Raw genomic sequence first — 17,273 nt, 5'->3', positions numbered from 1 at the left:
TATTATCTCAACTGTAATTGAACTGTTTACTTTTCCTCTGCTAGAGGAGAGTTCATTACTTCACAGACTGCTCTGAAAGACTCATTTTGAATGCTGAGTGTTGTGTAATCTGCACATATTATAGAGTGATGCAATGTTAGAAAAAAACACTATATACCTGAAAATAAAAATATGAGAATATTTTCTTTGCTGCTAATCTTCTAGTAATTATTCATAGTACACAACCAATTCATTGTATCATATATTTTTTTTCGCTTCAGTGTCTCTTTAAGGAAACAACCATTACATGGGAAATTGGCAACCAGCATTCTTTTATACCGAGCATAGAACGTGGCACTGAATTTGTGTTCTGGAAAATAAAGGTGTGATGGTCGTGTGGATGCATATTTACTAACTGGCAGTGTTCTATTTTGCAGCAAACACCTACCTCTTCATGGTGCAAGCTCAAGGCATAATGCTACGAGACAACGTTCGAACCATTGGTCATATGCTGAGACAGTATACCAATAAAAATGGTACACTCAATGGAACAGGTAAGTCCTTCATTTCTTAAAGAGAATCTGTACTGTGAAAATCTTACATAAATAAACGTACCAGCCTGTTTGTTGTCTTCTCCTAGCCCCCTCTGTGACATTTTCGCTGCTCCCCGCTACGTTCTTGGCGATTTATTGTTTTTGTAAACAATGAAGATGGCCGCCAAACAGGAAATACGTAATCAGAGCAGGTGCCTGTTTGCAGAGGCTTCTCTCAAACGAGACTTGATTGCTGGAATGTTACACCACTTGTTACCTTAGCTGCTTGTCTGAGCTCTGAACTGATCTTTCTGCACTCACAGCTGTTCACCAGGTAACAGCTCCTGAGCCTGCAGACACTGGCTGTGAGCATGTCTGACTCATACACACAGCACACACACAGAGCCTGTAGGGGGTGTGGATGAGATGTGTATAACTTCTCCCTATCACAGCAGAGCAGTGCAGTCCTCTCTGCCTCGATAAGGCTTGACAAAGGTAAGAAGATTAGATTTATTACAGAGACAGTGCAACCAGAAATGGCTGTCAGTCTAATGCATTTCTGCATGTGAAAATGAGAAATTAAGTTTAGAAATTTCCAAAACCAATGCCAAGCTGACAACATAAATGTGATTCTTTAGCCAGAAGAACATTCCAGGGTTATTTTTGTACAATCAAGGCAGCTAATAATCTTGTTTTTAAAAGCTTGTTCTTGTGAACTGCAGCAACTCACCTGCTGAAGGTAACAGCATGCTCTGTGGGCAGATTATTGCTGTGTAGCTGAACATCTTGCTATTGAGTGTGAGACTACAAGGTAGCGGGGCACAAACCACGTATACCTCAGGAGGGGGCTGGGAAGTGTGCTTCCGACCAGGTGCTAGAGATGTTATTCTGGCATTTGCTAGTCAATTTCTGAACAGATTAAAAAAGAGCTTTGCTGCAGAATGTCTACACAGAGGTGAAATAAATTTGTCTCTCTAATTGGCTTTGAAGACAGAAGATAATGATGTAAAATTACCTTCAGCTAATGGTTTGAGACACATGGATTGGCAAAGCAAGGCTTTAACTTTTTTCTTTTTTTCTTAAGTCTTGGCTGACTCCATTCCATCCACCCTTTAAGCCTCTGTTTTGATTCTAAATCCTGGTATGCACATCCAATTTTGATTGGGCAGTGACTGGCGAATTATTCTGCCTCCATGTAGTATAAGGGCCAACATTAGGAACAGATTGGTGTAGATAAGATCTAATTCTTCATGTTAGTGGTAAAATTGGCCAATTGAAATTGGATGTGTAAATCAGGCTTTATGGTGTCTACCCACATCCAATTATGATTGACCAATTTTAGCACTTCCATGTAGTATGACAGCTTAAAGAGAATCTGTATTGTTAAAATCGCACAAAAGTAAACATACCAGTGCGTTAGGGGACATCTCCTATTACCCTCTGTCACAATTTCGCCGCTCCTCGCCGCATTAAAAGTGGTTAAAAACAGTTTTAAAAAGTTTGTTTATAAACAAACAAAATGGCCACCAAAACAGGAAGTAGGTTGATGTACTGTATGTCCACACATAGAAAATACAACCATACACAAGCAGGCTGTATACAGCCTTCCTTTTGAATCTCAAGAGATCATTTGTGTGTTTCTTTCTCCCTGCAGTTCTCATGCACTGAAGTTTCAGGCTGCTCTTTTTTCTCCTGCAAACAGCTTTGCCCTTGTCTGTAATTCTTTAGTATGTGAAAGCCCAGCCAGCTCAGAGGACGATTTATCCAGCTTGTAAAAGATAAGAGAGAAGCTGCTCTAATCTAAATAATACACAGGCAGTGTGCATAGAGGGGCCTGGAAGGGGAAATTCATAGCAGAACCACAACACTGAAGAACTTGGCAGCCTTCCAGACACAGGCTGACAAGTCTGACAGGGGAAAGATGCATTGATTTATTACAGAGACTGTCATAGTAGAAAGTGCTGCAGTAAGCCAGAACACATTAGAATAGCGTTTGGAACTTGTAGGATGATAAAAAACAGGATGCAATTTTTGTTACGGAGTCTCTTTAAAGAGAATCTGTATTGTTAAAATCGCACAAAAGTAAACATACCAGTGCGTTAGGTGACATCTCCTATTACCCTCTGTCACAATTTCGCCGCTCCCCGCCGCATTAAAAGTGGTTAAAAACAGTTTTAAAAAGTTTGTTTATAAACAAACAAAATGGCCACCAAAACAGGAAGTAGGTTGATGTACAGTATGTTCACACATAGAAAATACATCCATACACAAGCAGGCTGTATACAGCATTCCTTTTGAATCTCTAGAGATGATTTGTGTGTTCCTTTCCACCTGCATCTCTCATGCACTGAAGTTTCAGGCTGCTCGTTTCTTCCTGCAAACAGCTTTGCCTGTGTCTGTAATTCTTCAGTATGTAAAAGCCCAGCCAGATCAGAGGACGATTTATCCAGCTTGTAAAAGATAAGAGAGAAGAAAGAAGCTGCTCTAATCCTAAATAACACACAGGCAGTGTGCATAGAGGGGCCTGGAAGGGGAGTTCATAGCAGAACCACAACACTGAAGAACTTGGCAGCCTTCCAGACACAGGCCGACAAGTCTGACAGGGGAAAGATACATTGATTTATTACAGAGACTGTGATAGTAGAAAGTGCTGCAGTAAAATAGAACATATTAGAATAGCTTTTGGAACTTGTAGGATGATAAAAAACAGGATGCAATTTTTGTTACGGAGTCTCTTTAAACGATTTGTTCATAGTATTCAAAATCTACTGACCCTCCTATTACATGGAAGGGATAACATTGGCAAATCATAATTAGATGAGGGTAGGCACCCTAAGGTCTGGTACATGAATCCAAATTGATTGGCCATTTTTTACCAAGTGTGGTAGGTGGCTTATCTAACAGTAGCGAGAATCTTAAAGGAAACTTAAAGCAGGAGGGATATAAAGGCTGCCACAGTTATTTCCTTTTTAAATAATGCATCTTACCTGGCTACCCTGCTGATCCTCTGCCTTTAATGCTAGGTACACACCATACCATTTTCTGTTAGATTTTCTCTTAGATTTACCTGCCAGATAGCTTTTTTCCATGCTGTAGTTAAATCTAACAGAAGAATCTAACAGAAAATTGTATGGTGTGTACCTAGCATAAGTGAACCCGAGGTGAGCGTTATATGGGGGCTGCCATATGTCTTTCCTTCTAGATAATGCCAGTTGCCTGGCTCTCCTGCTGATTCTCTGCCTCTAATAATTTTAGCCATAGACTTTGAACAAACAGACCAGGTGTTTGTGACTGAAGTCTGACTAGATCATCTGCATGCTTGGTTCAGGTGTGTGATTCAGACACGTCTGCAACCAGAGATCAGCAGGACTGCCAGGCAACTGGTATTGTTAAAAAGGAAATAAATATGGAAGCTTCGCTTTAGGTTCCCTTTAACTCATTTTACAATAATTTTCATATACAGCTGGGGAGGAGAGCAGGGAGGCATTGAGTTCATCATATATAAAAGTTTTTTTAGCATCTTATTCACTTAACCAGTAGTTGGGCTAAATATTCAGTCATTTATTAGCGCTAACATTCACATCTCAAGGGATCCAGTTAGGATGATTATTCCTCATAGTTAAGGTGCCCATTAATGTTACATTATTTAGTGAACAATCATATTTTCCCTCAGGTTATAGATTGTATTGTATGAAAACAGAGGAGCTGGTGGACCCAATCGATCTTAAAGTAAACCAGAGCTGGCATAAACTGAAGAATCGATACCTACCCGGGGATTCCTCCAGCCCCATAAGTACGTGCGAGTCTCTCGCCGTCCTCCCGCGGTCTGCCGTTCAGCCGTGATCAGCCCCAGTAACTGGCTCACCCACGTCAGTTGGGCTCTTCTGCGCATGCATGGGAGGTCCATGCATGCGCAGAAGACCCAGGCTGGACCCGACTGAGCCTGTTACCGGGGCTGATCGCGGCTGAACGGCAGACCGTAGGAGGACGGCAAGGGACTCACACGCGCTTATGGGGCTGTAGGAAGCCCCATGTAAGTATCAAAGCTTCCTTTATGCCAGCTCTGGTGCACTTTACATGATCTCTTTGATTATTGATTGTTTACCTAAGGAACTAGTCAGTCGGCATAACAGATTGACTAGTCCTGGATTGCTGTGGATCAATTAAATACAACCCACTTTTTGTTTCAATCTGATAGAACATACAACAGTTCACTAAAAATGTAGTCAGTATAGTGAGTTGAATCCATACAGGTCATGTCTTTATAAATGTATTAACAATGGAGGCATCCTGAACTACAAGTGTATTATGTCCAGACATTTAGAATCTGTAATTCAAATAACACAAACTGAATGTGGTGTAATCCATGTGGTCAGTGTCAGAACAGACAGCAGGATAGATGACTATGCATCATGTTGTGACGCATGGCCATCACATTCCTAGAGTGAACAAGCCCCAACATCTCAAATTGTTTATGCATCTCTCCCCCTATTAATGGTGAATATGGTATCTTCCAGGCATTAATAAACGCTCCTAGAGCTGAACTTAGATGTGTGACTATTTGATGTTTGTACAGGCAAACAGAACAGGATATTTTTATAGTGTCCTTAGATCTTGTGATGTTAAAATATGCTCTCTATAATATCCATAATTCTTTGTTCCATAACTAGTAAAAGCAAAGTCGTCTGCGTTGCCCTGCAATCTGAGGAGCTTGCAGCACCTCGAGGCAGAAATACCCCTAGGATTACTTATCATAAAATAGCATCTATCCAGGCAGTTCGCATTAGAGTTTAAGCTGCCTCTATTCCATTCTGGAAAGCAGGACAGGAAGCTGCGGAAAACTAAAAACAAATGACTTCTCCTAAACCAGGAAAATAATATTGCTACTGGATCGAAGAAACCAATATTTAATGCACTGCAGGAGTGGAAAACCTTAATGGAAAGGCTTGTGCTAATGTCATGGTACAAGCTTCTCTAACTGGGAGCCTGTGGTTCGCTTCTGACATAAATAGATCGTACAGCTCCCGGCATAGATTGTGCTTAAGACAATCAACTAAACAAGAAGTGTATTTTTATTCCCAGGAGGCTTTGCTGACTTGGATGGCCAGCAGCACTAATGCTTGATGTACATATGTTCAGTATGAAGTGGAGAAGCTACCACTAAGCTAATAAATGTACATTGGCTTAAAGCACAACTCTAGAAACATTTTTCCTAGATAGAGCATTTGCATTAACTATTGTCAGGTTCTTATTATTTCCTAGGTTGTTCTCTCGGTATCTGGAAACAAAGAAAAGTGAGTGAGGTGTGTCTCTGATGACACAAGTAGGTATAATTACCGGTAATAGTATTCTTAGTATTGTGGGAAAGGGTTAGAAATTTAGTCAGGTTTCTGTTTTTTAATGGACGTCAATTGGAAGTTTCACCTTGCTTTTTGGCCTGGAAAAAAGTATTTGCCAACAACTGGAAGCAAGGGGAAGTCTCCTCAGTGGAGACCAACCAGCAGTAAGGCCTGGAACCCACTAGGAGTTGTTGCAACTCTGTGTGCAGTGAACTGTACAGTGTTTCTGATTAACCACTTGCCGACCGCCCACAGCCCATGGGCGGCGGCAAAGTGGACGCCTAAAGGACCGCAATACGCCTTCAGGCGGCGCGTCCTTTAGGCATGCCGGGGGAGCGATCGCGTCATTGATGACGCGCGCTTCCCCCGGCAACTGGCTCCGCCCACCCGCCGTAACATCCCGCCGGCCATACGGAAGCGCCGGCGGGATGTTAACCCCGCGATCGCCGCATATAAAGTGTATAATACACTTTGTAATGTATACAAAGTGTATTATACAGGCTGCCTCCTGCCCTGGTGGTCCCAGTGTCCGAGGGACCACCAGGGCAGGCTGCAGCCACCCTAGTCTGCACCCAAACACACTGATCTGCCCCCCCCCCGCCCACTGATCGCCCACAGCACCCCTCAGACCCCCCCCTGCCCACCCCCCAGACCCCTGTTTGCACCCAATCACCCCCCTAATAACCCATCAATCACTCCCTGTCACTATCTGTCAACGCTATTTTTTTTTATCCCCCCCCCTGCCCCCTCCTGATCACCCCCCCACCCCTCAGATTCTCCCCAGGCCCCCCCCTCCCCTGTGTACTGTATGCATCTATCTTCCCTGATAACCTGTCAATCACCCGTCAATCACCCATCAATCACCCCCTGTCACTGCCACCCAACAATCAGCCCCTAACCTGCCCCTTGCGGGCAATCTGATCACCCACCCACACCAATAGATCGCCCGCAGATCCGACATCAGATCACCTCCCAAATCCATTGTTTACATCTATTCTCTCCTAATTACCCATCAATCACCCATCAATCACCCCCTATCACCACCTGTCACTTTTACCTATCAGATCAGACCCTAATCTGCCCCTTGCGGGCACCCAATCACCCGCCAACACGCTCAGATTGCCCTCTGACCCCCCCTTATCAATTCGCCAGTGCATTAATTACATCTGTTCTTCCCTGTAATAACCCACTGATCACCTGTCAATCACCTGCCAATCACCTATCACCCATCAATCACCCCCTGTCACTGCCACCCATCAATCAGCCCCTAACCTGCCCCTTGCGGGCAATCTGATCACCCACCCACACCATTAGATCGCCCGCAAACCCGCCGTCAGATTACCTCCCAAATGTATTGTTTACATCTGTTATCTTCTCTAAACACCCACTAATTACCCATCAATCACCCATCAATCACCCCCTATCACCACCTGTCACTGTTACCTATCAGATCAGACCCTAAGCTGCCCCTTGCGGGCACCCAATCACCCGCCCACACGCTCAGATTGCCCTCAGACCCCCCCCCCCCCCATTATCAATTCACCAGTGCATTAATTACATCTGTCCTTCCCTGTAATAACCCACTGATCACCTGTCAATCACCTGCCAATCACCTATCACCCATCAATCACCCCCTGTCACTGCCACCCAACAATCAGCCCCTAACCTGCCCCTTGCGGGCAAACTGATCACCCACCCACACCAATAGATCGCCCGCAGATCCGACATCAGATCACCACCCAAGCGCAGTGTTTCCATCTATTCTCTCCTCTAAACACTCACTAATTACCGATCAATCACCCATCAATCACCCCCTATCACCACCTGTCACTGTTACCCATCAGATCAGACCCTAATCTGCCCCTTGCGGGCACCCAATCACCCGCCTACACGCTCAGATTGCCCTCAGACCCCCCCTTATCAATTCCCCAGGGCATTATTTACATCTGTCCTTCCCTGTAATAACCCACTGATCACCTGTCAATCACCTATCAATCACCCATCAATCACCCCCTGTCACTGCCACCCATCAATCACCCGCTGTCACTGCCACCCATCAATCAGCCCCTAACCTGCCCCTTGCGGGCAATCTGATCACCCACCCACACCAATAGATCGCCCGCAGATCCGACGTCCGATCACCTCCCAAGTGCAGTGTTCACATCTGTTCTCTACCCTAAACACCCACTAATTACCCATCAATCACCCCCTGTCACTGCTACCTATCAGATTAGACCCCTATCTGCCCCTAGGGCACTCAATCACCCGCCCACACCCTCAGAATGCCCTCAGACCCCAGCCCTGATCACCTCGCCAGTGCATTGCTTGCATCTATTCCCCCCTCTAATCACACCTTGAGACACCCATCAATCACCTCCTGTCACCCCCTAGCACACCTACCCATCAGATCAGGCCCTAATTTGCCCCGTGTGGGCTCCTGATCACTCGGCCAAACCCTCAGATCCCCCTCAGACCCCCTTCCGATCACCTCCCCAGTGCATTGATTGCATCTATTTTCTCCTCTAACCACCCCCTGAGACACCCATCAATCACCTCCTTTCACCCCCCTAGCACTCCTATCCATCAGATCAGGCCCAATACAACCTGTCATCTAAAAGGCCACCCTGCTTATGACCGGTTCCACAAAATTCGCCCCCTCATAGACCACCTGTCATCAAAATTTGCAGATGCTTATACCCCTGAACAGTCATTTTGAGACATTTGGTTTCCAGACTACTCACGGTTTTGGGCCCGTAAAATGCCAGGGCGGTATAGGAACCCCACAAGTGACCCCATTTTAGAAAAAAAGACACCCCAAGGTATTCTGTTAGGTGTATGACGAGTTCATAGAAGATTTTATTTTTTGTCAAAAGTTAGCGGAAATTGATTTTTATTGGGTTTTTTTCACAAAGTGTCATTTTTCACTAACTTGTGACAAAAAATAAAATCTTCTATGAACTCGCCATACACCTAACGGAATACCTTGGGGTGTCTTCTTTCTAAAATGGGGTCACTTGTGGGGTTCCTATACTGCCCTGGCATTTTAGGGGCCCTAAACCGCGAGGAGTAGTCTAGAAAACAAATGCCTCAAAATGACCCATGAATAGGACGTTGGGCCCCTTAGCGCACCTAGGCTGCAAAAAAGTGTCACACATGTGGTACCGCCGTACTCAGGAAAAGTAGTATAATGTGTTTTGGGGTGTATTTTTACACATACCCATGCTGGGTGGGAGAAATTTCTATGTAAATGGTCAATTGTGTGTAAAACAAATCAAACAATTGTCATTTACAGAGATATTTCTCCCACTTAGCATGGGTATGTGTAAAAATACACCCCAAAACACATTGTACTACTTCTCCCGAGTACGGCGATACCACATGTGTGGCACTTTTTTGCACCCTAACTGCGCTAAAGGGCCCAAAGTCCAATGAGTACCTTTAGGATTTCACAGGTCATTTTGCGGAATTTGATTTCCAGACTACTCCTCACGGTTTAGGGCCCCTAAAATGCCAGGGCAGTATAGGAACCCCACAAATGACCCCATTTTAGAAAGAAGACACCCCAAGGTATTCCGTTAGGAGTATGGTGAGTTCATAGAAGATTTTATTTTTTGTCAAAAGTTAGCGGAAAATTGATTTTTATTGTTTTTTTCACAAAGTGTCATTTTCCACTAACTTGTGACAAAAAATAAAATCTTCTATGAACTCACCATACTCCTAACGGAATACCTTGGGGTGTCTTCTTTCTAAAATGGGGTCATTTGTGGGGTTCCTATACTGCCCTGGCATTTTAGGGGCCCTAAACCGTGAGGAGTAGTCTGGAAATCAAATTCCGCAAAATGACCTGTGAAATCCTAAAGGTACTCATTGGACTTTGGGCCCTTTAGCGCAGTTAGGGTGCAAAAAAGTGCCACACATGTGGTATCGCCGTACTCGGGAGAAGTAGTACAATGTGTTTTGGGGTGTATTTTTACACATACCCATGCTGGGTGGGAGAAATAACTCTGTAAATGGACAATTGTGTGTAAAAAAAAAAATGAAAAAATTGTCATTTACAGAGATATTTCTCCCACCCAGCATGGGTATGTGTAAAAATACACCCCAAAACACATTCTACTACTTCTCTTGAGTACGGCAATACCACATGTGTGGCACTTTTTTGCAGCCTAACTGCGCTAAGGGGCCCAAAGTCCAATGAGCACCTTTAGGCTTTACAGGGGTGCTTACAAATTAGCACCCCCCAAAATGCGAGGACAGTAAACACACCCCACAAATGACCCCATTTTGGAAAGTAGACACTTCAAGGTATTCAGAGAGGGGCATGGTGAGTCCGTGGCAGATTTCATTTTTTTTTGTCGCAAGTTAGAAGAAATGGATTCTTTTTTTTTTTCTTTTTTTTTGTCACAAAGTGTCATTTTCCGCTTACTTGTGACAAAAAATAATATCTTCTATGAACTCACTATGCCTCTCAGTGAATACTTTGGGATGTCTTCTTTCCAAAATGGGGTCATTTGGGGGGTATTTATACTATCCTGGAATTCTAGCCCCTCATGAAACATGACAGGGGGTCAGAAAAGTCATAGATGCTTGAAAATGGCAAAATTCACTTTTTGCACCATAGTTTGTAAACGCTATAACTTTTACCCAAACCAATAAATATACACTGAATGTTTTTTTTTTAATCAAAAACATGTTTGTCCACATTTTTCGCGCTGCATGTATACAGAAATTTTACTTTATTTGAAAATTGTCAGCACAGAAAGTTAAAAAAATCATTTTTTTGCCAAAATTCATGTCTTTTTTGATGAATATAATAAAAAGTAAAAATCGCAGGAGCAATCAAATAGCACCAAAAGAAAGCTTTATTAGTGACAAGAAAAGGAGCCAAAATTCATTTAGGTGGTAGGTTGTATGAGCGAGCAATAAACCGTGAAAGCTGCAGTGGTCTGAATGGAAAAAAAGTGGCCGGTCCTTAAGGGGTAGAAAGACTGTGGTCCTCAAGTGGTTAAACTATATTCTACTTACCAGGCAGCCTTCTTCCCCCTCCTAAAGGAAGTGGTCATAGGTGCTTCTCTATGACCAATCAGAGAAGCACCTCTGACCTCTTCCATTGGGGGACAAAGTTATGGTAGGAAGAAGGGAATACAGAGACCCAGTAAATATAATAGTTTTTTTTTTTTTTTTTAGAAAGCAAATCCCCCCCCCCCTCCTCAAAGCGCTGCATAATCTTTTTGATACGTGATTTATGCAGCGTTTATATACTTTGCATTGAGCAAAAACTGCTCAAAATGCTGCATGTCCTGCAATTGCGATTACCCCAATTGTATTGTGTTCCCCCCACCCTTTTCCATTGGCAAAGTGCTTTTGGAAATCACCGGCGATTGTTGGTGATCCCAAAACACAGCCAAAAACGCCCTAGTGGGTTCATATCCCAGAAGTCTTAAAGGACAACTGAAGTAAGAGGGAAATGGAGGCTGCCATATTGATTTCCTTTTTACTCCTCCCCGACCAGTTAACGCCGATAGGCGATCCTGGGGCTGTCACCTGCATGAATCCTAACACCAAAATGCATCAAGTCCTGGGGTGTTTAGCAGGGGATTGCACACGTCGATGTACATCCCCGCTTGAATAACGGCGCTCCGCTACGTCATCAGTCTAACAGCTAGCTATTCGCTGCTATTAGACTGTTAGCGAAAACACCGTCTATTTACATTGTACATCGCTGCGATCTACAGCAGCACTGTACTGGGAACAGCCGTGTCACTCGGCTGTCCCCTGGAGAGGCTCAGAGAGTGATTTGCTCTCATAGGCTGATGCCTATAAGAGCTGATTACTGTGATTGGCTGTCGGGAGGAGGGAGAGGAGTATGAAAAATATAAAAATAGCAAAATTTATTTAAAAAAATAAAAATAAACAAACATAGCAGCAGAGATCAGAGCCCACCACCGATTAAAGGCGGGGATTATCTGGGTATGTGCCAGGGCTGTGGAGTCGGAGTCGTGGAGTCGGGCAATTTTGGGTGCCTGGAGTCGGAGTCTGAGTCGGGAAAAAATGCTCCGACTCCTAATGACTTTGTAACTGTAATTAAAATAGAAAATATGATAATGTTCTATTTCTCAGATAATAGTCATTAAAAATAATGTGTATATATACAGTAATAGCTGTGCTTAGTCCACAAAAATGAAATAAACCAATCAAAATTAGTTACTTGTGCTGCTTCAATAAAGCAGTCCTCGTATTTTTAAGGTATTTTTAAGGTCAGATATACATATCTGATTGTGACTATATATGATGTGTACACAGGAATCTCTTATATATACTAAATAACATCTACGCTGTAAGAATAAAGCCTGATGTGTAGCTGTGTCACTAATAGAGATGGTCAACGAGATGGAAATAATTCTGCATTGATGCTGATTTATGCAAATGTATGCACTCCCTTTGCTCATGAAATCAAATAATTTGATATGTTATTGAAATTTGGTTTGGTGACTACAAATTAAAGGGTAACTGAGACGGATGAAAAGTAAAGTTTTATACATACCTGGGGCTTCCTCCAGCCCCCTTCAGGCTAATCAGTCCCTCGCTGTCCTCCACCACCCGGATATTCTGCTATGAGTCCTGGTAATTCAGCCAGTCAGCGCTGTCCAGCCGCATGCTGCTCCCACAGCCAGGAACGTTCTGCACCTGCGCAATAGTGCTGCACAGGTGTAGTATGCTCCTGGCGGTGGAGTGTGTGCATGCGCACTACGCCTGACTGGCTCAAGTACCTGGACTCATAGCAGAAGATCCAGGTGGTGGAGGAGGACAACGAGGGACTGATTATCCTGAAGGCGGCTGGAGGAAGCCCCAGGTATGTATAAAACTTTAATTTAATCTGCCTCAGGTTTACTTTGTTACACAGTAGTACTATACTCTACATATGCACTCCCCACAGAGCTGCAGGGAATCCACTGAGAATGCTGTGCACATTGAGCACAGAGGTGTTGTCTGTTTACAATCTCCTCCTTCCCCTGCAGAGTACCTGCACATCATTCTTACATGTACCCACACTTACATTGCCTAGGGCCTGATAGATGTTCTTTGTTCCGGTTTGTACCTTTTACAAGTACTCTTACCAAGGACTAGTTTTAGTCTAAAGGGAATAAATATAGTAGTCTACATATCCTTCTCACTTCGGTTGTCTTGTAAAATTCCTAAGCGTTGGCAGTTAAGAGACGAATTTCATGTTACATACTTTTAATCAACAAAATTGTAATATGCAAATTAGAGGAGTCTGAGTCGTGGAGTCGGAGTCGGTGGAATCCTAAACTGAGGAGTCGGTGGATTTTTGGACCGACTCCACAGCCCTGGTATGTGCGTGCGCGTTCCCTGCCGAGAGACAGTGCAGGGATCTGTGATCAGCCTGCCAGCTACAATCGGAGCTGGCAGGCTGTTAAAACAACCCCCCCCCCAACAATGGCTATTTACATTTGTACAGCGCTGCGATCTAGCCATATCTCCACTGCGTACATCAGAAAGGGGTTAGCTGAGCTGAACTCTGTGATGCTTGTCCTTGTGGATGTCCTCTAACTTCAGAGGCTTGCCGTACGTCAAGGCAGGAGCGACTATAAAAAGGTCTATTGTCGCCTGTGCTCTTCCACTGACTTGCAGCCTGGCTGTTGTTGGGAAAATAGAATCCTTCATGTTAACCACTTTTCCATGTGGTGCAGGAAATGAATTCGTTCTTGCGGGGAAATATGTGATGTATTCCGGGACACCTGAAATATTGATTGATCGAGGCACAAACATTATTTTCTCTGGCTACACAGATTTTACCCAGAAGCTATCTCTTCAAACCTTAGGTATTCTACCCTCCAGCAGTATTACAATCCTTTTATCCTGAGGCAGAGTGTGTTTACCTCATGGTTCTGATGGATGTGCTGGCTTCTAAAAAAAAACTGACAAATTGCTTTCCTCACAAGTGTAGCGCAGTGATAGATAGATAGATAGATAGATAGATCAAAGTCCCCTTTATCCAGAACTCAGGCATCCAGAACCGAGTGTTCAGCGTGGTCTTTTAACCTCCCTGTAGGTCGTAGAGGCTTTCAGCGTCCGTGCACAGCTCCCAGGGTGTCGCGTGACTGAACGTGGGTCAGGTGACACACTGGAAGCCGTGCACTGAGGATGCTGGATAGCGGCTACGTGCTACAGGGAGGTAGGAAGAAGGCGCTGGACACCCAATGAGTATTTTATTTTGCACGAGGGTGGGAGCTTTGTGCTTTTTTGGCCGGTTGTTCAAGCAATTGGCAAGCACATGTATTTGGCATCAAGCGATGCCCATCAGTGCTGGATACCAGGGACTTTGCTGTATAAAGAGTAAGGAATAAAAGAAAAGGATTGTTCACATTGTCACCAAATGAAGGGGACTAGGACCCGATCCCTCAGCTAACACTGCTGGACACAGGTTGTACAGATGCATTGTTATCCTGCTGGCTTATCGAACGTATGTACAGTTGTACACATAAGTTTACACACCTTGGCAGAATGTATGATTTCATAGAATAACACAAACTTTTTCCCTCATGGTTGGTGGTTGGCTGAAGCCAGATATTGTCAAACTGTTTACTTTTTAAGATCCTAATCACTACACAAACTACTCAAATGACCCTGATTTAAAGTGAAGAATGGCGAGTATCAGCTCTAGGGTTTTTGGTTAGGGTTGAGCATCATTTAGGAGCGATAGGGTAGGGGAGGGATAACTACACATTTTGGTAAAAGTTTGGCAGCTGGAAGGGAGAAGTATTACAGTTGGAGGTTAGTTAGTTGTCAGTAAGCGGTTAACATTAAATTGGACATTAAGGGTGAGGTGTTGGGGTGGAGAGAACAGCACTGAATGTTAGCTTTAGTTGGCAAGAAGGGGCAAACATCGGGGAAGAATGAACTTAGGTGTCACAAAGAAGTAAATGTTGCAGGTGGGGAGAAAATTGGGCATAAGCGTAATGCTAAATACTCGCCTAAAGATGGGTTACGGATTACAGCGACGTCACCCCACGACAAGCTTTCCTCGATCCATCCTCCTGCCCTTGGGAACAGGTGACGTCAGGTGACTACACACGACTGGCGTGAATGAGCGCTCAAATGACCGCGGCGCTTTGCACGGGTGTCGGGGACCTTAAAGATCCGATCCGCTGTGACGGGCGTTATCGCTGTATGTCTCAAATACGAAAGTCGAGAGATCGCGGGACAGATCACTCAACACTCAAAAACAAACCCGTAGATCGTTTGGAAATGTGAAAATAGTTGCAATGGTGCTAACCTTTAGGAAGGGGCTTTTTTGTAATGGGATAATTTTTGTTCTTTTTATACAGGTAAGCACTTAGCGCCTGTTCCCGATGCAGCCTTGCTAAATTCACATGTACCCTCTCTAACCTATCTCTCCTGTCTTCATTAGTCCTAACCTCATCCACCATGCCATCCTCTTCTGATGCCCAATTTTAACCCCTCCCCTCAACTTCAAATCCACTCTGACCCTAACCCTCACAAACTAGCGACAACCCGTATTCCTCACTAAAACTCCATAATCACAAACCCTGAGGTTCTAAGCTGCAGCCAACGAGAATGATGTCACTGTTAAAGATTCAGAGAGAAACCTGGACAGACAGTAGCTATGAGCAATGCAAATGTTTATTTCTCTAACTTTTTACATTGCTTCTCACCTGTACAGAGTGAGTTTTGGTACACTCACACTTACCTGACGTCACAGCAAAATGAATTATCTTGTGTCTACACATACCTTAGTGCGAGGGCAGCTAATTTGCAAAAGTTCCCAATCCTGTGGGCGGGAGTACACGACGGGCATGAGCAAGAGTTCAAGCGATCACGGTTGTGCAGAAGTTGTCAGGGATCTTGAACATCCAGTCCGCCATGATGGTCATTGTTGCACGTGTCTCCAAACATTGTTCGCCTAATCGCGCCCCTGTACCCCCGTCATGAGATTGTAGAAACTATCAAAGTAGCCATTGCTGCTCTCCTTAACCAGACAAATGCTATTGGCTTAAGGTTCGTACACACATCCAATTTTTATTTGCAGAGAACTGGCCAATTTTACTACTTCTACATAGTATGAGCGCATACCTATAAAACCTGTTCATGGTAATCAAAACCTGTTGGCCCTCAAACTACATGGCAGTAGTAAAATAGGCCAGTACTCTTCAAATCAAAATTGATTGTGTGTACAGAGCCTTAGCTGTAATGCAGAATACCCAGATAGCTGATGGTGACCCAGAACCATTAGGCAAGTATAATGCTGGGAGTACACAGGTCATTTTTGAGCCAGATAGATGGTTCGATAATTTCCGACATATCCGATCTCCCGCTCGATCGTTTTGCTGCTCGATTTGTAATAGCAGTGAATGGAAAAAGATAAGAAAATCGAGCGGCGAAATGATCGAACGGGAGAATCGAGCGGCAAAAACGATCAGTGTATGTCCAGCATAAGGGGCGGTCATGCTTCTCATCTGGCTTGTAATCTGCTCGGACTCACTCACCAGGAATGATCATGCAGATCAGGAGTTCAGATACTGCTCAGAAACTCTGTATTACTCAATTCAGACGAGTGACTCAGAATATATAAAATGCAGATGAATAATACTAGGGCCAGGCAGATTTTTTTTTTTTCATAAGGAAGTCAGAAGTCAGGTTTTCAGAGGGCAGGTATGCCTTAGGCTGAAATAACACAAGTGGCAGCCTATGTAATAAAAATAAATTCTCTGCAGCATAAAAACTATCTCACATATTTCTAGCTTACTGGAAGTAGTATCTCTCGCAAATACAGTATGGAGTTATATCTAATTTGCTACTACAGTAGAGTCCCAGTTATCTAACCAGCATCTCAACCAAACCCTACAAACCGCCAGCAGTACTCACAGTTGTAAAGGCCAACTAAGGCTATACAGTGGCTTGCAAAAGTATTCGGCCCCCTTGAAGTTTTCCACATTTTGTCATATTACTGCCACAAACATGAATCAATTTTATTGGAATTCCACGTGAAAGACCAATACAAAGTGGTGTACACGTGAGAAGTGGAACGGAAATCATACATGATTCCAAACATTTTTTTACAAATCAATAACTGCAAAGTGGGGTGTGCGTAATTTTTCAGCCCCCTTTGGTCTGAGTGCAGTCAGTTGCCCATAGACATTGCCTGATGAGTGCTAATGACTAGAGTGCACCTGTGTGTAATCTAATGTCAGTACAAATACTTTGTGACGGCCTCAGAGGTTGTCTAAGAGAATATAGGGAGCAACAACACCATGAAGTCCAAAGTACACACCAGACAGGTCAGGGATAAAGTTATTGAGAAATTTAAAGCAGGCTTGGGCTACAAAAAGATTTCCAAAGCCTTGAACATCCCACGGAGCACTGTTCAAGTGATCATTCA

At 43.9% G+C, this 17,273-nt stretch overlaps 1 protein-coding gene across 1 annotated transcript in view; it reads left to right on the top strand.

The window, feature by feature from the left end:
• Window positions 1-17,273, top strand: part of B4GALT6 (beta-1,4-galactosyltransferase 6) — a 167,276-nt gene that overhangs the window by 76,786 nt on the left and 73,217 nt on the right. Inside the window, exon 2 of the mRNA XM_068237309.1 lies at window positions 417-533. Within this exon, the coding sequence (XP_068093410.1) occupies window positions 417-533 (117 nt within the window). The remainder of the gene's footprint in view (window positions 1-416; window positions 534-17,273) is intronic.

Source organism: Hyperolius riggenbachi, chromosome 5 (assembly GCF_040937935.1).
Source record: "Hyperolius riggenbachi isolate aHypRig1 chromosome 5, aHypRig1.pri, whole genome shotgun sequence".
Lineage (NCBI taxonomy): Eukaryota > Metazoa > Chordata > Amphibia > Anura > Hyperoliidae > Hyperolius > Hyperolius riggenbachi.
Note: the sequence above shows the minus strand (reverse complement) of the source record. Positions and strands in the feature narration are given on the sequence as shown.